The sequence below is a fragment of the Ambystoma mexicanum genome, chromosome 2q (assembly GCF_040938575.1).
Source record: "Ambystoma mexicanum isolate Mex_15411 chromosome 2q, UKY_AmexF1_1, whole genome shotgun sequence".
NCBI lineage: Eukaryota > Metazoa > Chordata > Amphibia > Caudata > Ambystomatidae > Ambystoma > Ambystoma mexicanum.
The window spans coordinates 893,953,340-893,965,737 of record NC_090924.1 but is presented as its reverse complement, the minus strand read 5'-3'; the positions used below and the strand labels follow the sequence as shown (position 1 = coordinate 893,965,737).

Genomic DNA, 12,398 nt, shown 5'->3' with positions numbered 1-12,398 from the left:
GTATTGATGATCGGGCATGATCAACTTTATGCAGAAACATGTTAACATGTGCTCCGCTACTTAGAAAAACGGGTATCACTGAAGCCTGAAACAGGGGGCCTAATTATTGTCATCGTTTGTCTTTCTGAAACTTTCAGGTATGGTAGAGGCTGGAAATGTTGTTCTCTGGGTCTTGTCTGATCATTTATTAAGGAGAGACCTCTGCTATCTGGGAAAGCGCACTGCCTAGGTAGTTCTGTGAGTGCTCGTACAACTCCTCAGTGGGCAAAACCCTTGACGATTTGCTAGAGACTGCAATTACTTTTGGAATGTACAGATCTTGTGAATCCTTTTCCTTTGGCTCTTTTAAGATTTAGAATCACGGGTGTCTTGCTTTTCAATACTATTTGATATTGTCTTCTATGAATGTGTTCCGCTTTGTCACGTTATACTAGGTGGTCACTCTCAACTCACCCTATGTCGCCCACATTTTATCTCCAGATCCATAGTCACTTCGACAGAAATATCATTCCCATCAAAGGGTTGGAGTTGTCCGGGAAGAGGCTTGAGAGGAATTTGGTGACTCTCCCTCCTTCCTGAATTTAGTTGGTCGAAGACCTTTTTGGACAGGAGAGTAGCTTGGGATCCAGTATCCATCGCTGATAATACACACTGACCCTGTACCTTGAAGGAAGCATAAAAGCAAATGCCACAGCAAGTCTTCTTCCTCCAGCTGGACATCGAGGATCAGCAGTTCCAGTTACTCTTAGAGTGGAGACTCAGCTCCAGGACGCTTCTGAACGCTTCTGAACGTTCCTGAACCCCTGAACAGTGGTGAGAGGTCCCCAGATATACTATTCTGTCTCTCATCCACACTGCTGGCTCACACTCAGCAGCCAATCATACAGAGGGGCATTCATGCAGTCAGTCAGCCAATCAGGCACACAGTGCATTCAGGCCACACTCCTCCCTTTCAGACACTCACAACAAGGAATGTGGATTGGGACAAGTACCCAGCCATTCAACACTACACACTGCATTCAGGCCAGTTTCGGGCAGGGCTGTCTCAGTCTTTGTCTCTCATGCCAGAAACCAGACAACCACAACAAGGAGTGCATATTGGTCACACACTCCATTCACCCAGGTCCCACCCACAGGAGGTACCCACAACATACAGTCACTGGGAAGGCTCCAGTCAGTCTAGCTGGGCCTTCACAACAACACCATATATGGAACTTCCACCCAACAGCCAGTCAGGGGGAAGGGACAGAGTCAGGGCTTCCCAGGACTTTGGGAAAACAAGGTAACAGGCAATAGAAAGCAAGAGGCCACAGGGGCCATCTTGTTTCCTATCAGGAATCAACTGATCCCAATGGCAGGGCCTGGGTATCCCAAAATGGAGGACACCCAGAGCACCTGTCAAATTCAGCATGGAGCTGCCACCAGCCCATACCCTGCTCTGTGGGCCACCCACAGGTGCCCAAAAACATACACTAGGGGCACAGGGTTGTACTCCTACCCATGGGTGCCATAAGGGTATCCCAGGGGTCTGTTCACCAAACCAAAAGAGAGAGCTGCACTGCCAGGAGTCCCACATGGACTCCTGGGCAGAAAACATGACAGAACACACGATAAAAAGCAGTAAAGGACAAGGATTCAGAGGCCCTGTCCCTCAGATGCATTTCCAGCATCACAGTGTATGGATAAAACAGTGTTGATTTTGAGTTGTCATTGTGAGTGGAAAGTAAGCAGGAACACGGTTGAGATGTTTGCCCTTGCATAGAGAGTATATAATGTGCAGAGCACATTTCAGAATGAGCACCGTAGAAACCAATATGGCCAGGAAGAACTTCCTATCCAAGTTGTTTATTAAAGGTGAAAGGGTAGAGCATGAACATGAAATGTGGCATGCCAGAATGACGCAGGAGGTTACCTTTGCAAATGCTGACATGTGGCAGGATAATGGCATGTTACATCAGGCCCTGACAAACTTTTACAAGACACAAACCAGCAAAGATGTGCAAATTAAAATGACTCAGCTCACAGCATATATGTATTTCCATATGCTGATCACGGATGAAAGGCACCAGAATAGCGTGGCCTCTGTGCAAAACCAGGCAGAGCTTTTGAATCAAGCCCCGAAAGAGCTGGAACAATTAGAAGCTAAGCACAACAGAGTCAAAACGTAGAAAATATTATTGAACCATTAAAAGATTAGTTGAAAGCACAGTAGAAAGAAAACGGAAAGCGAGAGGCTCAATTGTCTGCACTGCAAGGGGAGTATAAAGAATGTGTTGAAAATCTAAGGGCAAGTCAACACAAATTAAATGAGCAGGTGGTTCATAATAGACCCTGCTTAGAGGACAATTTCACATTTCAAGCACTAACTGAAAGCTGAAAACAGCTAGTTAATTATTAAGGAGGTTGATGCTAAGGGTGAATTCGATCAGATGCACCAAGATCTGAACACCTTGAAACAGCAGAGAGAGCAGCTGAGGATGAAAATACAAATTAAGTCAAGAGAATAGTGCCCTGTGTCAGGAAGTGTGTCAGTTAAGGATGGACGTGGAGAAAAGTAAGTCATGTTCTCAGGAACTGACTGATATGAGGCTAGAAAATGCAAAATTAATGGAATGTGTAAGGCAAGCAGAGGTTGACATAGAACAGACGACACAGGCCAAAATTGCACAAGGGGAGGAGATTTGTCTCCTGAGAAAGAAGCACTCTGAATATGCGCAGACAATGCAAGTCTCACAGATGGAAAATGAGTCCCATTGTGAAGAGAACATGGGACTAAGACACTGATTATTGGCGAAAAGTAAAGTGCTAGAAGCCACTTGAGCACTGGTGTCAGAATTAAAAACTCAGGTCTCTGCATACCACCAAGAGTTAGGGACTGAGGAAAACAAATGTGAGAGGTTGGAAAGTGAAATAGCTAAATACAAACAGGTTATGAAGCACCCCGACCAGTCAGGGTATGGAAAAGCACTCTCCGATTACGGAGTGATACCTCTCTACCAGGGACCTCAAGCCAACTCACCACCTCCTATGTACAGAGCGCAGCTGACTTCAAACATACCGTTTCTCAAGAACAGGGAAACATGAGGCAGCTGGACTCACCCAGGCATGGTCAAATCTAGCCAGAGGGCCGGTTCTTATCATATATTGATGAATATTAATCTCTACCAAGCAGAAGGTAAGGTAGCCGGACTGGTGGCCTCTAGGAATTTAAAAATACTCTGGCATGCACTTCTGACCAGGAGGGCTTCTATGATAAAAAGATCAGGGACTTGGACTGGCAGAAAATGAAGATACAAAGGGACCACCTGGTACGCTTTGAAGAAAGAGGAGGGCCAGAGTTTAGGCCTCAAAAGAGTATTTTGAAAACCTCCACACATTCAGGGAGGTGGGGGGAATCCTCCACCATCCCTGGAAGAAGGGATGAGGAGGATGAGTACTCTCCGGTGCGAAAAAGGGAGTACAAGGGAATTGACCCTGAGAGCCCACAGCACCACAGGAGAGAAGAGTTCATACCCGTAATTCTGGGAGGTATTCCCAGTCTCGTAGAGGTAGGGAGCGTCCAGAGGACAGGGGATGGACCACCAATAGCAGTGGCTCTGAGTCAGAGGGTGAGTGGACTCAGGTGCAGCGGAAAAGAAAGTCTGTCAAACAGGAGAGAGGTCTTGTGAAAGACCCAATTCGGCAGATAAAGGCCATAAAGAGCTTTATGACTCCCTACCATAAGAATGCCAAAAATTCAGTATGCGAGCTTCTACAGCTTTATGACCAGATGATGACTTCATTTGGTATTAAGAGTGATAGTAGTTCCATGGAGTTTGTCAAATGGAAATTTTCCCCATAATACTCCCGCTTCTTTACAGTGCTGGAGGACCAAGAACACCAAAAATGGTCCACCTACAAAGCGGCCATTCTGAAACACTTATACATCATAGAAACCCTCAGGTGGCCCACAAGGTGGCATACAACCTGCAGTGTGGGGATGACCAGGCACCTAGAGAGTTTGTGCAGGAGCTGAAGCGAGCATTTGCACAGACCTCTAGGCGGTGAACACCAATAGCCGGGAGTTCATCAACACATACTTCCATGCGCTCCTGAAATACATTAGGACCCAATTAGTAAGGGATTCTAATGAGCTTGGGACCTGGATTGGGAGATAGAACAGACCGGCCACCCAGATTTATGAGGTCCAGAAGCCCCCTGAAAACAAAAACAACCATACAAAACCCAAACCATCAAGCACACCTGATGCTGCAAAGGTAGCAGAGGTGAACAATATTTCCACATTGGACTTGGAGATAGGGGGGATAAAAATACTCCTTCCACCAACAAGCAGAATGAGAGGCAAAGGAGACCCTCAGATCCAACCCAATCGGGTGGTAGCCAGGCAGGGTACCAGACCAATGCTCCATCTGACCCTGCCACCTATAGCAGTCCAAGATACAAGGGTAACAGACCCATGCTGGGGTATGTATGGACTCCCCTGGTGCAAGGGGGTCCATCATGTAAGAACTGCCCCAGGAAACCTCCCTCAAAACTTCCCATCAAACTTTCCTCAGGAGGGAAGAAATACTCCACCCCAACCTAAGTTTCTTTCCCATATACCCTTCAAACCCAAATTTCCAGAACAATCCTCCTCTCTCTCCCAGCTTTCAGGACAATAGATTCCCGAACCCAGGAGAAGGGAGACCTAGGATGGACGGTTATCAGGGAAACTTCCAATACCCGAGATACTCTGGGAGAAGGGACTACTACCCCTTTGGGAGCAGCAAATGTATGACAAAGGGTACAAAGGGTGGTACCACTTTAGAATTGTATATATTTGCCACTGTTGATTTTCCAGAGTACAAAGTGAGTTATTGTGATAAGTGTACATAACCTTGACTATTGATTATATAAAGACTGTGTTCTAACCAATACAGTGTGTGGACATTCCTTTGTGGGGGCTTGGGGTACACTGTACTTAAGAACCAGCCTGCATCACCTCCTGAGAAGCTAGGCCTTGATTGCTCGTCCATTGCTACCGTTTTAGAGAATCTTGGCCGGGGTCCTCTGTGCCTCTCCTCTACCATATAGAGAGCAGAAGTACAGACACCCCCCACCGGTCGTTCTTTTCTCTTCACACATACACCACCCTGGAACTCAGGGTACAGGTCTGAATGGCACCTTCACAATGCTACACAACTTTCCATGCACTGCAATGCAATTACACCAAAATTAATAGTCTGCTGCTACTGCACTGTCACAATTGAAGACTCTCAACCAAACCCCAGCCAGGAGCCCCCAGTTTTGTCACATATTAGGTGGTCACTCTCAATTCGGGGAGTTCCCCCCCACCAAGCAAGGTGGCGCGCACCCAAAGTGCTTATACAGATTCAAATTTAGTGAGTCCTCCAACCTCTCTCGCACTACCCCAACAAATACCCTCTATGCCACCTATGGGCTATGAACCAGGCTAGTTTATAGTAAGAATATATTTATTTAGGTTTTTACCAAGAATGATAGAACAATTACACAAACATAAACCACTGATTCTGTGGCACTACACCAAATCTCAACTCCAGATTACTTTCCATTAAACATAGGTAGAATTTTGAAGTGGGCAGTCACAACTTACATCAGATTTAGTTGCAAATTAAACAACAGAAAACATTCACAATACACAGTGATGACTTAGTGTATCCCAATGCGCTCTCCTCCCAGCAACCTCTTCTCTCCAGGCATCAATTGGATATGACTCCTCTGATTTGAAGGCAAGGTCCAGGAAGTGGGAACAAAATGGAAAGATTGTTTTGGCTTTATATTGAGAAAGGCAATGTTTGAAAAAGAAAATCAACAGGAACATTGTTTAGCTTTATTTTTACATTGGCAAGGTTGGGAAAAGGAACTCAATGGGGAAATTGTTTTTCAACACACATTCAAAGGACATAGTCCTTTGGGGATTCTGGTTTGGGATGCACAGGAATAATTTGGAGATTTTGTTTTGCAACACACATACAATTGAGATGTAATGCTTGGTAATTGGAAATGACGTTTTACCCCCTCCCCATTCATTGGAAAGGTAGCGTTTAGGATTCAGAACCCCCATTCTGGACAGAAGTCAGGGGTTTCAGAAGGACAGTCACCCAAGTCTTTACTGTCTATACCGGCTCTTACCCACTGGGCATGAATTTTGTTGGTTTCAAACTCTAGCAACACTCATCCTGTGATTTTCTATATGGAAATCAATTGATTTATTTTAATTAAAGGTGCTAATGATATACACGCATTCACCCCCTCCCCCACAATTTAATGCAAAGGATTAAGGCATGCAGTTCCTCACACAATTCAATTTACACAGAAAGGGTGGTTTTCTATGGGGAAATAATTTGAGTGAGATTTAATAAATGGTGCGAAGGGCCTACCCAGTTGCAGCCCCCTACCCACTAATGAAAAGGGATAAAGCAGGTAGCTGCCCACACAATTGATGGCTTTTGGATTAGTCGACTGACATGGGAGGCCTTGGTTACGGGGCATCCAGGGAAAAACAGAACGGCTCTTCTGAGGACAACACAGATCTAGTCAAGGGCTTCAGTCAAGGATTTTCTCCCGCACCCAGACTTCCTCTGGCTCCTCTGATGGGGGTCCCAGCTAACTTCTATATTTCCCTGTCACCGTCTCCAATTCAAGGATTGAGGCCTTTGTGCTAGTGGTTTCTCGCGAGGGTCCAGCAGTAGACTACCTCCAGGAATAAAGTGGAAAATGCCCTGTTCTGTTGCAAAATTGACCTCTTATAGGTCTTATGACACTCGTACATTATCGTAATTCCCACGGTAAGGATTAGCTAGCACTCTCCCTTCACCTCCCACCAAGACGCTCACTGGCTGCTGATAGGACCAGGAGTTGAAAGGTATAGTTATGGAAGCTGAGGGAGGAGGAAAAATACATAATTTCAACATGACAGGTGGGTTTTACCTTTTAGGGTTCTGAAAATCTAACATGCCAGCTGTGCTAATTTTTCAGATAACTGCATGAATCTATATATTTTGGGATTCTATATTTTATGGCGAGTCGGAAAATACTAATTTTATTTATTTCGGCATACCCTTCCTGGGCAGAGCTATTGTTTATTCTCGGTTTGCTGCTGTGCAGAAATAGCAAAAAATGGGACACTTCCCAATTCAAACATTAATTTCACGATCTTCCACTTCACCAATTTTCCAGTTCCTCAGCCGTAGGAAAATGCCAGAAACATAATTCATATCATAACTCCAGTTGTATCCATCACAACATTTTTTACATGGTCATAACTGGATTTTTATCCCCTTTAAAATGAGTCTGGGGTGAGCTCAGGGAAATACAAAATGCTCTTTTTATTTAGGAAAATGTGTTCAATGTTAAACATATGACAATGCATTATATGAAAGGTAGTTTCATATCTGGCCCCCACCTTTTGCCCTCCTAAGTTTCCATTTCTCTTTGGGGCATGTGAACAGGCCATCTGCTCGGGCCAATGTTTATTTTACTGACTTCCTCCTTGGCATCAAAGGTCTAATGCACAATGTATGGTGAGGTTTGACCTTAAGGGTCATTTCTGTTGGTCATGTTATCTGTATCAGTGCAGGTTAAAGCTCTCTCTCTCATCATTCTTTGTATTTTTAACTGAACCAGGCCTTCTCCTCCTAGAGGTCCTCACCCAAAGGTCTTGAGGTACATTTTTCAAAGGCACTGACCTTTCAGTTCATTGGGGAAAACACCAGCTGCTTCCATGCTTCAGAAAATACCACTTTAAATCGACAAGATGTGCTTACATGTAACATTTTAGCATTATATCTAGGCCTGCTGTTCATAAATACAGTCTTTCTTTTCTACTATGAGTACAGAGGTAGATTCCTTCTTGGTTCCATGCACACAGTTAACATTGAGAACCAGTGTTCATTTATGCAAAAATGAAAAAGGCCTTTCTCTTTACATGCTGTCATTTTTTATGAGGAAAGTAAGTCTTTTACTATCAGTAGACACAATCTAGCACTGCGCAGTGTTTCAAATGTGTTTTTTCTTTCCACATGCTCTGCTGCAGTTTACATCATTTCTTTCCATTTCACTAGGCCTTATGTCAAAAACACTGTATTGTACTGGTATTTATATTTCAATGGAACTCCACATTAGCCAATTTCACTCCCACAATAGGAGCCTAGCATGGCATCTCCATCCCTGGGGCTGCCTTTCTACCCTACAACCTTGAGGTCAGCAAGGATTTTAATGATGTTTCAATCCATTGTACATAAGCATGACACTATTTAAGTTAATAAATGACTAAAACATTCAGTCAAGCCACACGGATAGTATGTTTGGTTGGCTTGTATCCTAGTTGGGTGGGTAGTGCTAAAGGGATTCTCCACATGGTGGTGCATTCAATTGCTGCATCCTGTGCATGTGTAAGTAGCAGTAGAGGATGTCAAGCTATGATACTATGCATGCAGTAGCAAAGGTCGAGCCAGCTAGAGAAATGTGATGCTTACCAGTTATCACCATTTCTCTTGTGTATTCTGTTTAGGAGAGTGGTGTGCATTCTCCAAAGGAGGGGACAGAGTTAGTGGGATTTGCAGGCCTGGGTAGGAGGCATGTTTAGGTCGGCCATGGGCAAGGCAGAGCATTAACGGTTAGTGTTGGAGGTAGTGTCCATTAGAGGCTCGTATCATTAGCAACCATAGTTCTGCATGTATTGGGGTGTTCTGTCAGTGGCCTTTAGAAAGGAAATGCAATTTAGTGGCAAGACTGACCAACCAAGATCCAGGAATCCCTGGATCCAATCCTGGATTCCGGACCTGACCATCATGCGTCATCCTGGGCAAATCACTTTGTGCAATTATGGTGTGGAACTTGTATGGGCACTTGCTAGAGTAAACCTCTCGGAATACCAATACCTAAGAAGATTGGGAGAACAGAAGAGTGCAGATTGCTTGTGCAGTGACGAAACTTAGTTCTTTCTTATATGAAAGATCTAGGAAACGTTATCACAAGACTTCAAGAAGTTCTTCAGGACTATTAACCCACAGTCGATTTTCTGCAGGAGACCCAGGCCCACAGGTCACCATGAAGATTTCAGAATATATATGGAAAGCAGTGAGATGGAAGTTCCTTCCGACAAATCCCCTGGTTGCTAAGCTACGGCCAAACGATGCATTCACAGCAGGATACAGTTCAGTGAGAAGCAGTGTGCTCCCCCTCCCCACAGTTATTGCATAAGCAAAGATAATAATCATGCAACAGGTGCTGTTTGAAGATTCCAGATGCCCTAAAAATATCGGCAAGAGTTCAAACTCACAATAGCCGAATGAAAAGGACAAAGAATATACTACCCACGCTGCTGTAATCTGTTCTGTTGTTACCGCTGAAAAGCGCTATGTGGTGTAACTGTGTTGTGTCTCCCAGAGGTGTCTTGCCGTTGTTTGGAAACCTGGAGAGAGGAATAACCGCATTGCTGAACAGTTTAGGAGACCTTTCGTAATAAGTGAACAAGCAAACGGGGAGAGAGCGCAACTCAGGATAGTAACCAAGAGGAGGCACTCCTGGTTACGCAGATTCTCAATACTTTCTCTCCAAATGTCTGCACGAGTAACCTTTGACAAGTATTGTAGCTGGTCAGGTCCCCTCCCCCCCCTAGACAATCTTCCCAAATAAACACCTTTAAGTAATAGCTGTGGGAGTTGGGATGGGGGCTTATGAATACCTCAAATCTCATTTTTAATTGGTTTGTTCTTTTTGGGTACCCTTTGAGTACAAACCTAGTTTGTAAAGAAAAAGAGCGCTTTACAGACAAATAGGAGAAACTACATGAAGGGGGAGTTACTAACATGGGATAGGGCAGAGACCGAGCAAAGAAGGGGTAGGGCTGACAGTGGGCTGTTGTCAGGTAAAAGTTGGAGCAACCGAAGGTTGTAAACAAAGAAGAGGTACAGTGGCAGCGGACAGAAGGAGCAGGGGTAAACAGCAGGGGGTTTATACAGGAGGGGGTGAACTATTTACTAATACTCATGTTTTAATTCATATTCACTGGCACCCTTCACCCTAAATGAGCCTACAAAGTCACTGAACTCAACTATCCTGATGCTTTTTTTGTGACACGTTTTGTTCATGCTTTCGTAATGAAAATCTACAACTTCGACTTGCAACCTGGTTTACCTTAATAACCCCTATCTTGTGACTGCGCTTTTGTGCATCTTGCCTATTTAAGTCTCCTGAGTATGTATCTGGTTCCTGACACATGTTTGGGATATCTTTCTGTTGGAGATGTACGGGGACATGTGAGGCAAAAATGTAATGTTCTGCATAATAACACTAATCCAAAAAAAGCTAAAATGCTCCCCATCTCCACTTCCTGATCTGTCCATGGCCTAAGTTTACTTACACACTTCTGTAACCAGGTTGCAGATTATAACATGTACAGATGTACGCCGCTATAGACCCGCTTTGCTTCTGCTTTTGACGGCTGAAACCGAATTGACGGCATGGGCCCTTTTGTCCTACTTGAAGGATGCTATGCACAGAAAAAAGGATTTTTAAAGGGATAAGATGCTGCATTTTATTATTTTTAAAATGTATGGACTTGATGACTCTGTTGAGATTCAGTGAATTTGTTTTGGTGATTGAATGTATGTGTTTGATGGATGTTTTTATATCCGAATAAACTTAATGAATTGATGAATTGAACTAGGTTTAACCAGGCCATCGTCATAATCTGTATGTTATGTTATGTTAACGGTTCTTATACCACACACTGTTGCCCCCTGCGTGTTCCCTTGGCGCTCTGAAGCACACACTCGCTCATTCGTGCTAGGGACGTGTATTTTCGTCCTGAGTTACATAGCCAATCATTGTAAGCCCCACCCACTCTCACATGTAAGGGGAGCAAGCATGAGAGTGAACACACGTGACTGCAACACGCTCTTCTTTTCTTTTGCAGGGAGCGGATGCAAGCCATGGAAAAGCAGATCGCCAGTTTGACCGGCCTTGTCCAGTCTGCACTCCTGAAAGGCCCCGCCCCATCCTCTTCCATGGACGCTCCCAGGTGATGATAATCTGCCTGCTGATTGTGTTTGTTTATATTGAATGAACCAGTACACGATGTGACGTTCCACCGTGGAACCAGCAGTCAATTGGGCGCCTGTGTTTACTGTATTCGTCAACATCTGCGTGGTTTTCCAGATGTTCGGCAACACCCTCGGAAGTCCCATGTTGGTTAAAGTATTCTTGTACAGCTGCAACCAGAAGCCATTGGAAGGAAAGTTATACTTTAAACAACTGTGTTTGTTTGAGAACAGCAATAAACATTTTTTTTAAAGTCAGCAGACATCAACAGTTCTGGAAGCTGGTATTTGTATAACAGTTTTAGGAAAGTGTGAATAGATTTTGATTGTACTGAAAAGGAAAAAAAAAGAAAACATTAACGTACATCCAAGAGAACCAAATAGATCCATAGTTTGTCGTTCTGTAGTTTTGGCTGGAACACGTAAGCACAACCTATTTGTTCCTTCATCGCAGACATGTTTATCCTTCTTGTTTAGCTCTTTGGTGTGGGTCAGCTAATTGCGGACCTAAAGTGCCATCTGTGATCCAAAGCTAATATTGTGGAGATAAAGCACCAAGGATGAGCCAAAGCTAATTATGGCGCTAAACGCCCCCTGTTATCCAAACCAAATGTTAGCGTTAAGGTGCTGTCTGGGAGCCAAACCTAATTGTGTCACTAAATCTCCACCTTTGAGTCGAAACTAATTGTGCAGCTAAAGTGCATCTCTGTGCCAAAACAAATTGTGCCGTCACCGCACCAACTATGAGCCAAAACTAAACTACGGCGCCCAAAGGCCAGATATGTGCCTACACTGATTATGGCTATAAAGTACTGCTTATGAGTATACACTGAAGCACCATATATGAGACAACATTAATTGTGTTGCTTAAGCACCATCTTTAAGCCACAATGATGTGCCCTCGCTATGAGTCAAAACTAAATAGCTTGCTAAAGTGCCATTGATGTGCCAAAACTAATTGTGGTGCAGAAGCACCACTCACTCATGAACCAAAACGAATTGAGAGCTAAAGTGCCATGTGTGTTCTGAAAAGAATTGTGGAGCTAATGTTCTGTGAGCCAGAAAGAATTGTGGGGCTCAAGTTCGCTTCCACCTTTCCTTACCCTCATTCCAAGGGCTGGCAACACCCCTGTAGGGGGTCACAATACACTTAATATTCGGACAAGGTTAGTGGCCATAATACCACAATGGTGGTGATGAGTGCAGTACTGTGGAAATTGCAATTCCAATGTCCCCTTTTATTTGAAATGTAGTACATGACTTTTAATTTACCCACTGTATTCAATGCATTGCACAACTTCATTTTCCAAAGTATTGGGTGACTTTTATTTT

General features: G+C 44.1%; 1 protein-coding gene across 16 annotated transcripts in view; it reads left to right on the top strand.

Moving 5' to 3' along the window:
* Positions 1-12,398, top strand: part of KIAA1217 (KIAA1217 ortholog) — a 1,682,267-nt gene that overhangs the window by 1,479,349 nt on the left and 190,520 nt on the right. For all 16 annotated transcript variants that reach the window (XM_069648169.1, XM_069648165.1, XM_069648167.1 and 13 more), the window contains one exon: positions 10,943-11,047. In XM_069648169.1, coding sequence (XP_069504270.1) covers positions 10,943-11,047 — 105 coding nt within the window. The remainder of the gene's footprint in view (positions 1-10,942; positions 11,048-12,398) is intronic.